Consider the following 18,805-nt stretch of genomic DNA (forward strand, 5'->3'; position numbering starts at 1 on the left):
GACTCCCACTACATCCATACAAGTATTAATATGTTTAATCAAGTCAATGTAAAGCTGTCTTGAACCCCCATTTTTACAACTACAAAAGACACTTTAAACTACACACCAAGATTGTATTGGCATTTGGCATTTGGCATTGCAAGAAAACACAATGGGCAACAAAAATCTCTCCTTTTTTCTTCCTCTTCTTCTCACTATTTCTCTTTTCCTTACAATGACTAGTAGCTTGGAAGACAGCAACGAGTACGCAATGAGCTTGGGGATCAATCAGCGTCGTGTATTATTAGTCGATTCTGATTCGTTGGATATATTGGATTCAATCTTATCTTACGCGATGTTGGATAAAAACAAGGTTCCTTGTGAAAATTCAGGCCAAAGCTACTATAGCTGCAACCCGAATGCGACTGAACCTGCTAATCCTTATCAACGCGGTTGCACCACTTTGGCTAGGTGTTATCGCTCTTAGTCTTCTACTTTTCCGTCTTACTCATTTTGCTATATTTAAAATCAAACGTTCTTACATCATAACCTCAGTACAGCAAAATTAGTGAGACGCTAAGTAAATTCTTTATAGCAAATGAGATGATGAAGATTGAAGAGTGCTGTCGTTTGTTGCAGCCTGTTTTGTTTTTGTTACAATTCTTTTGGAAAGTCAAATGCTGATTATGTGTGATGGGAATGGTATATATGGCATTCCCTTTTTTACTTTTATGTGGATTAATATATACTTCTATTTATCTATATCATGTCCAAGTTCATCATGAGTTTCTTTTGATAGAATTATATTTTTCTTATTTTTTCAATTTACTACTGAAAATGACATTTTCTATGACATTATAAAAGTTAATGTCACTTTCAATAGCAAACTTAAAAAGACAAAGAAACTAATTATAACTAATTAGGATGCAAAAAGGTAACTAACAACCACCATCATTCTCATGGATTGTTTCGTTGAGCTCCCAACGTCTTCTGAAAAGTCGAATTTTAATACAATGAATTTCTTCTACAAGTACCAACTGTGACTAGTCTGCTATAAACTTCATTACGGTTTATGTTTGCAGAATACACCAATTTGAGTAGTTTGACTAGAACATAAGGAGAAGACGAAAATAAAACTGGTATGACTTTAGCCGATGCAAGAGCATCTTCGCTAACTTCACATGCCTAAATATTCAAGACAAAAAAAGCTACTGAAAGCCATAGCATATACTCCAATTATCAGGGATTAAAAATATCAACAATGTTTGCTAACTCCGTTGTCGTAAACAAACGCCAGCACTGCCACATTCTCACTCAAATGCAAGTCAAGAAAAAGTATCAACAACTATATGCGGTTCATCTATTATCTCAATGCAGTAAACCTCCAGTGAAGCACAAATGAGAAAAAGCTTCTAAATATAGATCTCTAAATATGAGGAGCTAAGAGGTAGGCAACATAATAGACATTAATACATTATTCAGTAGTTTCGTCTGGTTTGCCCTCATCTGGCTTAGAGTTAGATGATGGCGCTGGTGAGGGAGAATCCTCGGGTTCCATTTCTGCTTTCAGTTCCTTGATGCTCTGTTCGAGTACATCAATGCGGTTTCCCATCTCATCAAGTTCAAATGTAGTTAAGTATACAACACTCAAAAAATTGTTACTGCAATAAATTGAACCTAATTTTTTTATTACACAAATTCTTTAACTACACTTGCAAAGAAAATAACAAAACTAAATCAACATTCATAACATGGTTCAGAGAGAATTCTGCTGGTAAGCGAAGGTGCATATACAAGAAGCTAACACAAAAGCACGCTAAGGAAAGTCATTGTTCTCGATCAAAATTTAGGTATTAGTAATGTTACTCAACAGTGACTCAACAGAGATAGTACTCAGGTGTCAGGGGGTAAGATAAGACATGGTCATACTAGACAAGCCCTAACAGGCGCCTAGGAAGATTATTTATCTTTTGTATAGCATATATCTCAACAAATATACTAAATACTAATAAGCGACTAACAATACGTAAGCGACAAATGAAAAGGATATTCTTAGTAACAATGCTCTCAGACATAGCTTGAAATCTGGTTTGCTGCAAAAGCAAAACCATTGTAAGCAACAGCATGAGCAGATATATCTGATAAAATAGAATATGAAGTACCACATACCATTTGCTGAAGAAGGTTTTGTACCTGGAGCACCAAACAAATAAGCAAACCAATAAGAAAGGCTCAAATCAGAAAATGCCAAGACGCAAGTATGAAAGTCAGTAACAAAAACAAGCCATGGACTACGATGTGTATCTTATTGGCAGTTAGAATCAGGCATTCGATCAATTTCAATTTAGTGAGACTAATCAGTAACCTAACTATCATTTAATCTAATATGACAGCAGGCTGAACATTAGTTGTGTACTTGCCGAATGATGATTACTAAAAGAGAAAAGAAGGGATATGAAAAGAACATATCTGAGGAGCAAGTGAAAATATTTGCATGTAAGAATATTATTAATGATTTAGAAGTTACGTGAACAAAAAAGCATAGTAAAAATGTTCCATCAATGTAAAACACACAATTGGAGCCATGAAGTGATAACATCTCAAATAAAAAATGAAAGCAACTCACAAACACAGTCATATCACTATTATTTTGCTTAGAATCATCAGAATCATGTCCATCCTGCAAAACAAAATCAGAAGAATATTATTGATCACCAAGCCATTAGAAAGCATAACATAAGAACAAAACAAGAGGATATTGTCAGTTTGTCACTAGGTAACTAGACATAATTATGCGAGCTACTTGCAAACAATAATTTTGCTATCAAAAAACAGTCTCATATGAGATAGAAGAGCAAACTCAAACTTTATGAAGCAACAAACTGCATCCAAGCCCCAAGCCATAGTGTAAAAACAGGATTGCAAAGCATCATAACAGCCGAATTGTAATGGTTTTCAATCTCCCAAACTGATACAAGCAGATACTACTATACCTAGGAGGGCGTAAAATAAGATGATCTTATAATTTCATATAAGTGACCAAGGAGAGTCTAAAACAAGATAATCTTACGACTTCAGCTAAATGATATTGCTCTCCAAAAAAATCTTCTCGTTTATCATCAAAGGATGCAATCACCTGCTATTAAACAACTGATACACGAATAATATTGCCATGTATAGACAATGTTTCAAATCCAACAATGCCAATAGTATAGAGTAAATCACTAAATCTATCTGAGGCTAAATTTTAAATTTCAAAATGTTAATCAGATAGAAAAACATTTAGTTTTCTGTTTTTAAATATATATTTTATGGACTTGAAAGGACCATACATAATCAAGTAAGAAATTCTCTCCACAAGTGTACACGAACTAAAATTGTGGCCCTAAAATTACAAATAAGCATACAAATTTCATCGGTAAACATCTACAAAAACTGCTGCTTACTAATCAATAAGAAAAATAGAACCTACATTAAAATGTCCCAAGAATAGTTACTTCTACGAAAATAAAATTTAGTACATTTCGACAATCTTGAGAAGATGAAAAAAAAAAGCAAAAACTTCAGATAGCGATTTCAGACTAGCTAGATACAAACTTAGATGGATTAGAATGAGAATAGGTAGAATTGTTGAAAGAGGAACCTATGAAATGCATAAATTGATTTAGAAGCATAGTTTTGAGCAATTATCAAAGAATTTTCAGATCGAATGGGCGCAAAACCCTAAGTAAAGCAGCGAAGAGAGATGAAAAATGGAGAAAAAGAGAGAGTACCATTGCTATATCGTCTTGTCGAGTGATTGAGTGATTTGTTATGGAGATGCGAAATTGGGCAGGTTTGGATCACAACTCAAAAAATTGCCGAGCAAACAAAGGAGTAAAACAGAATTTATCGTAGAGCTTGAATGATTGATTTTAAAGAACGCTCCAAAACAGAAGGCGTAGCAAAATTATAAAGGCACGGAGGGAATGTGGGTGTGGGTGTGGGGGTGGGGGTGGGTGTGGGCGTGGCCGTGGCCGCGTGGGTGTATAAAAGTTTTCTTATTTTAAAATATTTGATTTTAATGGTACGAATTTCTATAATTTCAGGTCATTCAAAATCGAAACACCTATTTTAAAAAAAATAAAAATAAAACACCTTATAAGTTATAACCAAATTAAGTTTAAAAGTTGAAATTTTAAAAACATAAAATTTGGAGTCAATTCTTTTTTAAAGAGTGTACATCAATTCAACATAAATAATTTTACCATAAACTGTCTTATTTAAGAATTTGCTTTTTTATTGTTTATTTTTATTTTTGGCTTTTTAATTGTTTACAAAGCATATAAAATATAAATATATTTGGTAAATAAATTTTAAGTTAGCTTAAAAATTGACTTAAGCTACAACCAAAAAATTACTTCTAGCTAGTAATTTTTCATTGACCTTTGACTTTTTATCCACATTTTTTCTAATAAACACCGACAAACAACCACCTATTAATATTTATCACACATCTTTAGGGGCGGATTTATGTATGGCCTCCTCGGGCACGTGCTTTAGGCGATTTTTTTAAATTTTTTTATTTTTAAATTCGAACTTTAGAAGAAAAAATTATTATTAATAATTAAATCTTTCACCCATTCGTTGTAAGTAATCCTACCTTTAAATTATTTATTAATAATTTAACTTTTACCTTTAGTTTACTATCAGCATACCCTAATAGTATGCTGATAAAAACTAAATATAAAGATTAGATTATTAAAAAATAATATAAATGTGAGATTATTTATAACAGATGAATAAAAAATTGAATTATTAATATAAATTTTTCCATTTTTAAATTAGGGGTCAGTTTCATGCGCCTCCTACAAACTCAAACTTCAATTACTCTCTCTTCTCTTAACTCTAAAAAAACCTAAAAACTCTACACTCTACGCTACACCCACCACCACCACACGCCTTCACCGCCGCGACGCCGCCTTAGACACTTCATCACAGACTCACAGACGCACCGCTGCTGCTCATTACCTGCTGTGGCTGCTCACAGTCCCTCCTTACAAAAACCCTAAAATCAAAATTTTGAACTTTTAGGTATTTTCACTCATAATCTTTATGTTCTAATGTTTAATCTTAATCTTAAGTTCTTAATCTTATTGTTCTAATCTTTTTTCTTAATCTTGATTTTTGAATTTTGTTAGAATGTTGTTTCTTGAGTTTTTTCCTTATGTTGTTTGAGGAACAAAGATTGTGGAATATTGGCGCCTGATTTTTTATATAGTTTAATTGATTTTTTTTACATTGAATTGAACTAAACAAATGGTAACAAAAATTGTGGGTTGAAACCCAGAAATTACATCTGGGGCATGTGCTTGTTTGCCTGGATTGAAAGGCTTTTTGGTGCCTGGAGAGGGTACTTTGTTGAAAAATGTGGCAAAAAGTTCTTTTCATGGGGGATATATCTTGTTTTAGTTCAAGAGTGGAAAATGTGTCAATGACTGATTTTTTTTATTTATGTTGTTTGAGTAATTGAATATTTATTATTGTTAATATGTTTGTTTATGTGTGTTTATTTTGAATTGTTGAAATGTTGAATTATTGAATATTTCTTGTTTTTTTTATATCCTCTTTGAATGATTGAAATATTGAATATTTGTTAATGTGTATTATATTTGAATCATTGTAGTCTATTCGTTAATTTTTTATATTATTTTGGCTTTGTCTTGGGATTATTGGCTTTCTGCAACTCATTTTGTTGAAATAAAAATATATTTTAATTGTTAATACAAATAAAAATCTGTCGAAATTTTGTCAATTCGTTAGTGCCTTAGGGGACTCTAAACTCAATAGCATTGACCACAATTGGCATTAATAGCTAGGTTAAAGAGCTAGCTTATATGCTAATTATTTTCAACTAGTCAAACCTAACTCTCAATTTTGCTGAAAAGTTGGACAATTAAGTGCCATATTGCCAATATGGCATTCTCTAATTGTGTACATTGAGTTTTTCATATGAGTGTATGATGAAGTATTACTCTTGGTGAATCTTCATACACAACGCTTCCAGTAAGGTTGTGCTGAGGAATGTGTAACACCCCTGAATTTCTGACCTTAACTAAAATTGTATACGAAACCAAAATCGCAGGGGAACGGAGGAAATTCCGATGTTATATTAAAAATAAAATATAAAATAAATATTGAAAGAAGCAAAAAGGAAAGTTATGTTAGATGATTTAGTTAAAGGAATTAGAAAACTCCCATATAAGATTGTGCGTATATTTCGGTAGCATCTGCCCTAAACTTGGACGCATTTAACAAACAACGATCAGTAAAACATAATAAAGAAGAGGCATCATCTGCCTTGTAACAGAATATCATGGCGGAATGATCATCGCGTAATCCTCGGTCGTCATGATAAACATGGATCGTGGTTCCAATGTTAATGTTTGAGTTTGAAGAAAGAAAGAGAATCATACACTATTTAAATCATACAACCCACAAAAACAACGTAACAGAATTAACTTATACGAAGGAGGGAATACACCTCAAACATAGAACATAGGCAACTTAATTAAACAGAAACTACATGTAGACAACAAGATTATTGTATACTTCAAGATTCTCACTCATTTCCCCCATATGCAATGCAAAGAAGCTCCATCACCTGCAATGTCTATCTATGTTAATCTCACTGCTCAACGTAAGATCATAGACCAACGTGTCATAGCAGGGCCATCAAAGACAAGTCATCAACATTGAAAACAAACAGTACACGTCAGTAATCGACGAACTTATAGCAGTTTGAATCACAGAACAAGTGAATAGAACAATAACATTGCACGACAATAAGGGTTTAATCATGTACCTAACACTTCCGAGTTACTCCATGATTTGCTTTCATAACTTCTAATCCCCAAAGAATATTCAAGAGTGGTGGATCTTTTCTCTACTTTATGACATAATGACAAGGCCAAGGGCCTTATCTAGCATCCGGCGCCCATGGCAAAGTATGAGCTCATACCCCTTTAGTTGACCCTCTCGGATCCTACCTCCGGGGTACCAATGAAGAGGCCACCATATTGGGGTTTGCAAAGCTCGCATGGTAACACCTCGGTCAAGGGGTGGTATCGGCCACCCCGCGCCCAATGACAAAAGTATGCTCATACCATCCCATACAGTGATCCCGTCGGATCTCACGTAGGTGACTACTAAATCCATCGGATATAATCCAGTTTAGTCACGCCAACTAATTGTAATCTAATGTTTAATCAAATGGGAATAACTCTCGCTTTCTACTATTAATGAGTGTCCTCGGATAGCAGATTGCTAAAACGCACTGAACAACTCAAACGAAATATGAAATCCACCTATAAAGGAGTCATTCTAAATCCAAGACATAATTCAATTCTTAAATAAATAAGGGGATGGTCCATGCCTTCTACTAACACTTTTATTCTCTAAACTATTCTAATCTCAAGAATTTCATAATCGATAGCTCTTCGTATAAAGTTTACTCACTAGTACCTCATAGTTTCGATACGATACATATTATCACAATAAACAATAATGTCTTAAAAGAAACTGCATATAAAGTCTAGTTACTGCGTGTACGTACTTGTAAGCATCAATGCACGACAAAAATCATAATAATCACCCAACTAAAGTTCTACCTTCCTCTTATGAACTGGGAACCAATACAAGGTTGAAGTAGAACTAATAAGCCTATTTGTGTCCACTTAAGAGCATCTAACATCTAGAACAAGCTATCATTCACCCATTCAAAGTAACTTTCACTTATTCTAACGTATACTAAACTAATTCACATTACTCAATCTATACTTGTTCATAAGTTATAACATTAACTCAACAATCAAATAAGCTTTTACATCCACTAAACCAAGAATCAAATAAGTTTTCACAACAAAAAAGTGTACTTTAAGACCATTTCTTTAAACCTATGGGACTCAAGTAATAAAAACATATCACCATGTCATGCCATCAACTAATGACACTTGTACAACAACACTAATACTAATAACTTAAAATAACGTTGATGTTAGTGATAACCTCAAGTTGTTGTATAACTCACTACAACAACAAAATTACTCATAATGGCAAAGGACATGAAAAGAAACACTTCCTCTAATAATTAGCAACAATAATAACATAGTTTCTTTTGACTTCCACAACGATATAATTCAACTCTAATAGCTACGATCGTAACACAATTAACTAGCAATAATACTCAATAATATAAACAATAACCACCATCATTTTTTTTATAATACAAGTGACAATTAACACCCACTTTTGGGACTAATAAATTCAACCATCTATTCTACATTTATCACCATTCACAATATAATCACACATTCAAATCTCATACCAATTTATTCAAGTTATAAAACATCCCTAAAAACAAAAGTAATACAACTATCATTTATATTCATACTTTAAACTTTAATTCATAAATATATTCAATTAATAAATCCAAGTCTTACTCATAACAAGATTCAATAAATAAAAGAATGAAATAATACAAAATCATCATAAGATTCATAAACTTGATAAAAATCCCAATTAAAACAAGAAAGAAAATCAATTAGAGGAAGGTGAGATGGCTTACAAGGATGGAACAAGAAGAGGGTGAAGAAATAAGTGGAATTTGTGGTGGTGGTGGTGTGCTTGTAATGGTGGGGGCTGCACAGAATCAGCTGTTACAGCTGTGTGTACTGGAGGTTGTGGGGAGGAGCAAGCAGCAGCCGACAGCTAGGGGCGGCAGGCGTGTCCAGCACTTGTGGCTGTGGCACAATAGCCAGTTGGGGCGGCACAACCAGGAATAAGGGAAAGGGAGAGAAGGAGGGAAGGAGGATTTGTGCTGTTTTTTTCTTTTCAAAATGTATGGCAAGTTATAATCTCACTTAAAATAAAAACCTAAACCCATCTTTTTCTAGGCTAAAATATTTTAGCAAGACTCAATCAAGAAAACTCACATTTGTTTTGTTCATAATATATATATATATATATATACACACACACATATATATATATATATATAATTATTTTTTTTATACGATTATAGTAATTTTATTTCGGAACTCTTTATTTTAGTAATCGAAAATTTATATGTTTATCTAGATTCATATTCTTGCGATATTCAACTACAAAAACTCACACATTTTCATAAAATAATAATTTTGATTCAAGCCTCTTTATTTTAGAAATCATAACTCTATTTTTAGTATAAATATATGTTAACATTTTAATTCGTATATGAAAGTAATCTATTAAACCTAACTCAAATTAATTTCATATAATTATAAAATATCCAAAAGTTATTATAATAATAAACAGTGACGTCATAAAATGACGGGGTGTTACAGGATGGTCATGGGATCAAAATCCTGTTGAATCTGCTCCTTTTATAAGGGTCTGGGTCTTATTTTTTGAGACCCATTGGATTTGGGTCAGATATGCATCTAAAAAATAATTGTCAGGTCTAGGTTCGAGGTTGCGAACCCGGACCCAGACCCGACCTCTAGAATCGGACCCTAGACCCGCCCGTAGACCCGGACCCTTATAATTATTAAATTATCTTACTATTTTGTGAGTATTGTGACTTTTGTTGAATGTTCTGATTTCTGGTCCCACCCCAAAATCCCATTTATTTTCTATATATATATATATATATAGTATATATTAATCAATAATTATTACCTATTTATATATATATAATATATATATATATATATATATATATATATATATATATATATATATATATATATATATATAGTTTTATGAAAATTGGACTATGATTTGGACAAGTGTTAGAAATTACTTTATATTTGAATTTCATAGACTCGAATTATTGTCTGTATAATAGAATTTAAGCGTGTATAGATGACGCTATAGATGTATAATTAGTATTAAATATTTGTAAATACATTAATGACTTACAAAAGATTCAAATCTGACAAATCAAAGAGATTTTTTTAGACTCATTAAGGATCGTAGACCCATCAGATTCGGAGTGTTTGAGTCTGGGTCTGAAAATTTTGGACCGTTAGGGTTCGGATCAGGGTCTGAATCTACAAAAAATAAAAGGGTTCGGGTTCGGGTCTGGCCAGACCCGCCCCATGGCCATCCCTAGTTGAGCATCAATAACCGATTAAGAATACATGGTTTTAGATTTTACCGATTAAAAATTGGATAATTATAGTAAGGTTGTGCATCAAATAGTAGTGAGAAGTTAGCGTAATTTTACCAAGAATATTTCTTTATAAATTTAATAGTCATGTTTATTTTACTTACAGTTACTCTCCTATGAGACAGGCTTAGTCGTGCAACTGGCCCATGCCTAATAATTTTTTAAAAATTTTATGATATACTAATTTTAAGACTTAAAAGGACTGTTCTAAGACTTAAAAATTCGATTTTAAGACTTAAAAGGTCAATTTTAAAGTTTTTAATATCAACTTTAATGTTTGAGTCATTCTATTTTAAAGTTGAAATGAAAATTTAATATCCTATAATTGGTTTTTTAAGTATTAAAATTGGTTTTTAAGTATTGAAATTGACCTTTTAAGTTTTAAAACTGTTAAATTTCATGACTTAAAATGTTAATTTCAAATCCTTGAAGTTAGTCTTTTAAATCTTTAAATTGGTCTTTTAACTCTTGAAATTGACATTTTAATTTGTGAAATTGGATAAAAAAAATTACTATTGAACCGGTCCAATAAGATGCGTCTCACATGTGAGTCCGTCTCACCCAATATTTTTTGTTTTACTTTAATTATGTCTTTATTTATAGAATCTATTTCAATATAATATCATTTGAAATTCTAGTGTTTGATCATATTAAAAAATTATAAATAACCTTTTTTATGACTAAAATTTCATCATCAGAGCAATAACGTAACGCATTATTTAAAAATTTATAATACAAATTATCCTCATTACTATTATTTAACAATGACCACCAAATTTACTGGTATAGAGGCTTATACAGACCGATGAGAATCGAGCCGTCGGCAATCTGCAAATAAGCTTCGTCAAGTGACTTGACGAGCCACATGCATAAAGTGACCTCATATTATTTGACGAGCCACATCACTAGTTCTAAGTTTTAATATAGCCGTGAACACTCGCTCAATTAACATAAACTAAAGCTCTATAGTCATCTTCATCTTTTATAGAAGTATTTTTTGTAATTCATGTACGACAGATAACATCATAAAGTGACCTCATATTATTACATATTTTTCTAATTAATTATTTTAAAATTTTAAGTCATTATTTTAATATTATAAATAATAATTTTAAGACTTGGCTGTTTTAAACCTATAAATGTTGACTTATAGTACATGATAGTGTCAATGTGTTTATATTGAGCTAGTCTGAAAGAGATGTCTTTACTAAGATATATGAGAATTTATACTTATATTTTTTTTTAGTAATCTTTCATGCAACAAAACTCAAAAGTGTAATTGCTGGCACTTTCTTATAGCCCCAACGTGTCTTCTGTCAGTTTGTATTTGTTGTCATTCTCATATTAGTTCTCTTCCAACATCAAGCTTGTTCACCGCTGCTTTTTTTACCACTATATATATGCTGCCTACCGATCGTAAGGCTTAAAGAATCACCGTTTACAACATAACTATTACAAATGGAAACTCAAAACCTTACGCAAAGGAGTACTACTACTACGCCAGATGAACCCATCATCACCAACGGCGGTGATGCTGCCACCACCTCCGATTATGGAGGAGGTAAAAGAGAGCGGCAGAGAAGAATGATAATGGCTAAACGCGGTATTAAGTCATTGGCTGTAGCACTTTCTGTTCCCTTGATTCTCAATCTTACCAACATTTACATGTTTGGTGCTAATGACAATTACAAGATGTCCAACCGTCCTAATTGGGTGCCTCCAATATGGGTTTTGCACATGGCTTGCTTGGGCTCCGCAGCTGTTCTAGGCCTCTGTGGATGGATTGTATGGGCTGAAGGTGGGTTTCATAGAAATCCCAATGCATTGGGTTTGTATTTTGGTCAATTTGGGCTTAGCCTACTCTGGGATCCACTGGTGTTCAAGATGGGGGCTAACTGGGCTGGTTTGGTGATTGCCGTTGGAGTTTGTTGGGCATTGTTTCGGTGCTACAAGGTTTTCCGGCAGGTGAATGAAATAGCGGCAGATCTAGTTTTACCTTGTATTGGCTGGGCTGCTCTTCTCGCTTTTATTAGCCTCAAGTTTTTGTTGACCTGAACTCAGTTAAGAACGTATGGGTTTGATATCATTGTACAACTGTTCTCACTATTGTAAATAGCAACAAACTAGTGTTGGGTTTTGTAATTTTGTGGTTTGAAATAAATATGAATAGAAAGGTTTTGATGTCATACTTTCCTTGTAAATGTCTAGTAATTTGCAATTTTGCACTTCCAGAGAAGATAACAATTGTGAACTCAAATGGAGTTTATCAATGTTAGACCATATGAAATCGTTCTCAACAATATGAAAGTCTTAATAAGGTTTAATACCATAGAAATATGGATAAAATATGAATACCATATCAAATAGTATCTTAAGGAAAGCAAAAAAATTAGGGTTAACAACTTCCACTAATTAAACCAAATATCATTATCCACAAAATGGAAGCTAATACATCAATTCTCTAGATAATAGATGCATTCAACAACAAAATAAAGTAAAAAAAATAAGGTATTAGTTTCCTCTAAATGCTGGTACAAGTACTAGTAAAGTTTACTAGTAAGAAACAAAAGAATACTATGTGCAAACCTAATAACCACATACATAAACAGGACTCCCTAGTGGCATACAATGGAATGATATATGAACATTCAGGAAGATGGAACAGAATATCAAGGAGTTCAAAACTATGATACCTTGGTCGTCTTGATTCCAAGTTCATCTTCAACCTCATCTCTGTGTCTCGTTTCTTATTCTCTTAACTCTCCTACTAGCAAGTGATAAATGAGTAAACCCAAAGAGTTTCAAGACCTGATTATCCCCAAAATTGAATGTTCTCTCCATCTGTTTCAAGCATCTCTCAACAGGGTAATCACTGATCTTTCCACAAGGTTTACAACCCACAAAATGTGTCACTAATGGCCATCTATGATCACCCAGACCTGGATGATGATTCTCGATCATATCCTCGTAATGATCAACCAAAACCCCCCAATATCCATGCAAGTAATACGAATTCTCCAAATAAATCTTTGCACCCCACTTCTCCTTCTCCTTTGCCAACAAATAAACCATTGCAGATTGATCGTGTGCTTCGAATGGAGGTCGATCCTTTAACTCTTTAGTAAGAATTTGACCCGCCTCAATCCTAGTTTTCCCTTTCGGACCCATTGCTGCCCAAGCATCAAGAAGGTTCAATGACCATTGACAATTCCTAATCAAAAAACTTCCGGTATTCAACCCAATCCAATTCTTCTGCTCAAAAACCATCTCCTTCCAACCATGGATAATCACATTATAACCCTCATATCTCTCCCATGGAAGCTCAAATTCCATGTCAGTAAACATTGCATCACTATCCATCCACCATAAAAATTCAACATCAGGACGTCCCAATAAGAGGGTCTTAATCAACGGCAATTTTGCCCAAAACCCTGACATTTCAGCATCCAGTAATGCCATGTTATAGAAGACTTCAATGCCATGTAACCTAGAGTAATCAATCTTGTTCTTCAATGACTTTAACAAATAATGATCACCAACAGGATTTTCACAAGGTTTAGGAGATGAACCAGTAACTAGCAAAACCCTAGGTTTCTTCTTCTTCTTCTTATCATTATCCCCAGTAAAATTGGGAATTTCTGGATGTTCACTCAACCATTTCTCTCTCCTCTCATCCCAATCCAAAACCTTCAAACCCAACTTATAAACAGAAGATAACTTCGAAGACGATTCCAAATCATCATCATTATCAGAACTAAAAAATTTCTGGTAATCAAAATTCGCGTAATCAAAGGAATTTGAAGTAGCAGAAGACGATTTTACCTCTTCAAGAACACGGTGAGGTTCGAGAATCTTGCGAGAGGATAAACGTTTGCGAATTTCGATAAAATCTTTCTCAGGAGTACCGAATTTACCGGCGCCAATAGTTCCTCGAAGAACGATGATGGTAAGGAGAAGGCAAAGGAAGGTAACATTGCAATGGCGGAAAAATCTGTAGATTTGCCTAGTTCTCCGAACTCCTAAGCATCTCTCGATCATTATTTGAAGTGAAAGAGGATGAAAATGGGGATTTAGGGAGAAAAAAGCAGCATTGATTTAGGGATTGTTGAGGTGAAAACCCTAGGAAAAGGGGAAAGAACAAGATGGTGTGTTGTGTTTGGTAGGAGAGTGTCGGTTCAATAAGAAATTTTGAATTGCGCTGTTCCAAACTTCACGACACATTATGGGCCTGTCGCATTGATTAATAATTAATAATTTAATACTATGTATATGTGTAGTAATCTTAATTAGGACTTGAGGAGTCAATAAATAGTCTTGCATTTAAAATTGAAACAATATAACATAGACATAAACGATTAGGACTTTTTATATTGATTATTAAGGGTGTGTGATAAATAGCTGATAGCTGGTATTGGTAAATAGCCAATTATGATGGTTGATTTCAAACATGTTGCTATAAACAACTTGTTCAAAGATAGTCTATTCATAACAATAAGTTGTTTCAATCATTTAAATTACCAAACATTAATCTTGAACGATTTGACCACTCAATCCTGTATATGTATTAAAATAAACTAAAATTATCTAATAAGCTATTCTATCAAACATCCCCTATATAATAAAAAATAACAGAAAGATGATTGATAAGAATTATAAATTTATTATAGAATATGAAACGCATCGAACAGATTTACGGATGAAAAAAAAAATACTTTTTAAGTTGAACATATGAGAATTTTTTTTGAGTCCAATGATGCTTTCTCGAAGGAACAGATGAGAATTTTTTCGAGTCAAATGATGCTTTCTCGGAGGAACGGAGGGAGTAGCGATAACAAGTTGAAAGTAGATCAAAATGGGAGCATATGAAAATTACAATAATAATACTCCTACTATTTACATTTCTTTTGTTTTAATGATGGGAAACAGAAGTATATCTTTTTTACACAAAAATTCCCATTCCCATATACCAAACGCCCCCAAAATTCCCAAAGTCTCACCAATATGCCGAGGAAGAAGGGGAAGCTGTTTCGAGTTAATGGCAAAACCGAGAAAAATGACTAAGAGCTGCAAAGCCTCCTGAGAGTTATAGAAGTCCGCCTTTTCTGTTCGAGTTCCTGTCCTTGCCAAACCTGGAATCCTGGTTTCCGATTTATCTCATGCTTCCAATGATAGCGCGCTTCTCCCGACATAATAACTAGTGATCCTGGGGTCAGGTGTACAGGAATCTTCGTTGCTGAAGGAACTTCTCCGTCCTTCTCAACGGGTGAAAAGTGCATCACACAAGATGATTCCAAGGAGACTATAGCAATCCCATCTTCATACCGCATCAGATCAACATGTGCACATATACCCTGTAATACATTTTAAGTTAAACCTCCACATGAGACATGTATATAAACTATGGATTGTGTATCCATCCATAGTAAATGTGTTTAAAACAGACTCGATGACCTGAAATTTACCCGACCTTGTAATCGGATCCGATTTGACCCAACTTCAAAAATGATTTACAATTATGTAAAAAACAATATGGATATAAAACCGACCCAAAACATTTAACCCGAAATCAACCCAATAACCCGAATAAACACCTCTAACCCAAAAACAACCCGATACCCAGAGTGATGACTGATGAGAATATTTTTTGATAAGAGTGGTAAGCATCACAAAGTTCCATTTTATATACAAAAAAAAAAAAAAAAAAAAAAGAGAGATGCTTGCTAGAAATCAATGATTAATATTTAATATGATCATGGAAAAAATCATTCAATTTTTACAAGCAAAAGAGCCAATCTCACCTCTCCGGGCTGGTATACATTTACAATAAGTTGATCAAAGAATGGAGCTCTGTGCAGCAATTGAGGAGGCATTAAACACGTGTCATTATCGTGATTTTTTGTTTCCTCGTCCCCCAAACAGACAACCTCATGGATTTGATTAGAAAGCTCAAGTGCCCAGAATGGCAGGTCCCCGAATCTCATAGCCTGTACGGTGAAAATTTACATAAATTGCAACCAGTACACACAAGAAAAGAAGAGAAGACTTGTAAGCTTGTAAAAAACAGTTGATTATTCAGCTAAAACCCATAAATTCATGAAAACTTCTAAATTCAAGTGCAATTAGGGTAGGTTTAAATTTTAACTAGATAAAAGACGTCGGGTCACATTAAAGATTTTAACACTCATCACTCTTTTCTTGCATTTCACAATGAATTCTAACAAAACAAACTAACATCAGGTGATATGAGTTATGGTAGATGAGGATAAAATTTGCTAAAGAGCTACTTAAAATGTACTAGCATTCCCCTTTGTCAGCTTCAAGGGATAGCATTTCATGATTCTACTAAGCAATATCTCATCAAATGTCAAGTGATATTGTATAACCAACATCACATTTTAAAAATAAATTAAGAAATATACATCTTTTCTACAAAATAAGAAGACAGGTGGAAACCACACCTGGTTGTGAGAAGCTTCTATGAACCATCCTTCTGCAAGCAAAATTAATGCGTGAGAAAACAAGTAAACTGAAAATATAAGGAAACATCGCTAGTTAACGCCTTAGTTTTGATAAGGGCTGAGGCGCCCTATGGCGCTAAGGGTCTCAAGAGCCTAGGGTGCCAGTCGAAGACGCTAGCTATTGGGTGTGAGGCGCCAGAAACTCAAAACACAACAACAAGATATATTTTCTTAATTACAAAAGATTGGGATCGACTATATGATCCAATACACCAATTCCAATGTTCATCTACATGAATTCTTCTTTTCCATTCATTTATTAATTTTACCACTAAACCAATCATTATTATATGATAAAAGTAAAAAGGAACATAAGAGGATTTAAGAACTAAAGAACATAAGAGAAAACATATGAGGTGAGTGCAAAAATCAAATGAACTTCCCAGACTGACACGAAAAGGCACTCTTGGGAGCTCCGTGAAGCTTTCATTTACGCGCTATAAGACACTCTTAGGTGCTCACCTCAAAAACTCCGTGCCTAGCCCTCTCAAAGCACCTAACCCATCCTCCACCCAAGGCGCTAGCTTTAGGCGCTCCTAGGCGACCCCCTACGCTTGTAAATTAGGCTTTGACATTTGTAAAACTTAGAACAGCTAGAAACATTACATAGCTAGTCTTCAACCATATTAAGATCGGTTTGGTCATAGAATAGACTACCAGCATGCAAATTGAGAATTTTCTCCATCATTAATAGCTAAGCAAATTGATAACATATGAAGGGAACGAAATTAAGCATCAACGATGACATCGGCTTATTTCACTTCACGTGAAATTTGTAATTTGAACCTATTCGACATTCGTACAAATCCAAATTTATCAAAACATAATGTACTAACTACTAACCTTAACTTAGTTGTAAACATAACAGATAGCCTATCACTAATCTCATTGGACTTATGCTAAACTTATATGCCTTTAAATGTAATTATGTCCCGGAAAACGGTTTTCTCTAAGGCAAGGAGTTGATTTGATTCATCCAAAAGAGAAAATCTTTTTCTTTAAATCTTGATCAAATATCATTATTACACATCCATCACAACCTTAATAGGCATCCATCCATACAATACAACTAATTATAAAGAACACAAATTGAATTGGAGAAGTCATTTATATTCATAAGAAGTTAAAAGTAACCATTAAATTAGAGTCCTGTAAGGATTTTTGTTGCCCTTTAATTCCCTGGAATGTATACTTACTAGGAATGACAATGGACAAAGGAGTAACTTCTAAGGACTTAGAAATTTCCATAAAAATTACTAAATTCGTCATAACGTCAACCAAACAAGCTCTAAACTTAAAGTAACACAATTGATTATTAAGAAAACAAATTTATTTGGAGAAAATATTCATATTCATATTAAGTGAAAGGTAACCCAGAAGATTTCACAATCAATTGTAATCCAAATTAAAGGGTTTTTGAAAATATACCAGCTTGAATGGACGAGAGAAGAGAAGATTGTTGTTGAAGGGAAAGGAAGTCCCTGCACATCCACAAGCCATTGATTTCTGAAATGGGATCCCAATAAAGGGAATTAAGGTTTGTTAGTGGTGGTGAATCACTCAGTTTGTCATCAGATGATTCTCCAAACACATCCTCAAGCAACTTCCTCTGAACATTAGCATCCATTGAGATTAAAAGGTAATTAGGGTTTGTTAATGGTGGTGAATCACTCAGTTTGTCATCAGAAGATTCATCAGATGAATCTCCAAACACATCCTCAAGTAACTTCGTCTGAACATAAGCATCCATTGAGATTACAAGGAAATTGGGGTTTATTCCGGGAGTTTTACTTGTTAATTCTGGAATCTGGAATGGTTAACTACCAATGACTTATTCCGCTTGTCACTTTGTCAGTTGTGAATTTGTGGGATGAACGCATATACATTATATTTAAAGAGACGGGTTTCGGACTTCGCGAGTTTTAACTTTGTGTACTACTCCATTGTATTTCTTTAATGTTCTATTTAACTTTTTATTATTTTTTAGATAGAAAAAATATAGCGTTTTTTAAATTTTAATAAGGGTAAAATGGGAACGGGTTAGTAAATGTAAAAGTGTGAAAATATAATACGAGTAAATTGGTAAAGTTAATATATTCAAAATAGAAATGAGACATTT

At 33.6% G+C, this 18,805-nt stretch overlaps 5 protein-coding genes across 6 annotated transcripts; 2 read left to right on the forward strand and 3 right to left on the reverse strand.

Annotated features, from left to right (window-relative positions):
- Nucleotides 1-151: 151 nt before the first annotated feature.
- Nucleotides 152-466, forward strand: LOC130813627 (rapid alkalinization factor 23-like). Its single transcript, XM_057679463.1, has one exon. It carries the CDS (start codon nucleotides 152-154, stop codon nucleotides 464-466), a length of 315 nt encoding a protein of 104 aa, XP_057535446.1.
- A 349-nt stretch (nucleotides 467-815) lies between these two features.
- On the reverse strand, nucleotides 816-4,025 carry LOC130813998 (heat shock factor-binding protein-like). Of its 2 annotated transcripts, none has more exons than XM_057679963.1 (5): nucleotides 3,753-4,025; nucleotides 2,606-2,659; nucleotides 2,149-2,172; nucleotides 2,030-2,072; nucleotides 816-1,599 (listed from the first exon to the last, which is right to left on the reverse strand). In XM_057679963.1, the coding sequence occupies exons 1-5, from the start codon at nucleotides 3,753-3,755 to the stop codon at nucleotides 1,454-1,456; spliced, it is 270 nt and encodes an 89-aa protein (XP_057535946.1). In that variant the 5' UTR covers nucleotides 3,756-4,025; the 3' UTR covers nucleotides 816-1,453. The 2 variants fall into 2 exon arrangements, with proteins under 2 accessions (XP_057535946.1, XP_057535947.1); XM_057679964.1 differs by lacking the exon at nucleotides 3,753-4,025 and adding an exon at nucleotides 3,050-3,743.
- Nucleotides 4,026-4,818: 793 nt separating this feature from the next.
- LOC130814001 (translocator protein homolog) lies at nucleotides 4,819-12,346 on the forward strand. Its single transcript, XM_057679966.1, has 2 exons — nucleotides 4,819-5,052; nucleotides 11,590-12,346. Exon 2 carries the CDS (start codon nucleotides 11,627-11,629, stop codon nucleotides 12,221-12,223), a length of 597 nt encoding a protein of 198 aa, XP_057535949.1. The 5' UTR covers nucleotides 4,819-5,052; nucleotides 11,590-11,626; the 3' UTR covers nucleotides 12,224-12,346.
- Nucleotides 12,347-12,557: 211 nt separating this feature from the next.
- LOC130814000 (xyloglucan 6-xylosyltransferase 2-like) lies at nucleotides 12,558-14,385 on the reverse strand. Its single transcript, XM_057679965.1, has one exon. The coding sequence runs from the start codon at nucleotides 14,204-14,206 to the stop codon at nucleotides 12,896-12,898; it is 1,311 nt and encodes a 436-aa protein (XP_057535948.1). The 5' UTR covers nucleotides 14,207-14,385; the 3' UTR covers nucleotides 12,558-12,895.
- A 626-nt stretch (nucleotides 14,386-15,011) lies between these two features.
- On the reverse strand, nucleotides 15,012-18,570 carry LOC130814002 (uncharacterized protein P8A3.02c). The gene is made up of 4 exons (XM_057679967.1): nucleotides 18,115-18,570; nucleotides 16,627-16,658; nucleotides 15,967-16,152; nucleotides 15,012-15,519 (listed from the first exon to the last, which is right to left on the reverse strand). The coding sequence occupies exons 1-4, from the start codon at nucleotides 18,434-18,436 to the stop codon at nucleotides 15,226-15,228; spliced, it is 834 nt and encodes a 277-aa protein (XP_057535950.1). The 5' UTR covers nucleotides 18,437-18,570; the 3' UTR covers nucleotides 15,012-15,225.
- Nucleotides 18,571-18,805: the final 235 nt, after the last annotated feature.

The sequence above is a fragment of the Amaranthus tricolor genome, chromosome 5 (assembly GCF_026212465.1).
Source record: "Amaranthus tricolor cultivar Red isolate AtriRed21 chromosome 5, ASM2621246v1, whole genome shotgun sequence".
Lineage (NCBI taxonomy): Eukaryota > Viridiplantae > Streptophyta > Magnoliopsida > Caryophyllales > Amaranthaceae > Amaranthus > Amaranthus tricolor.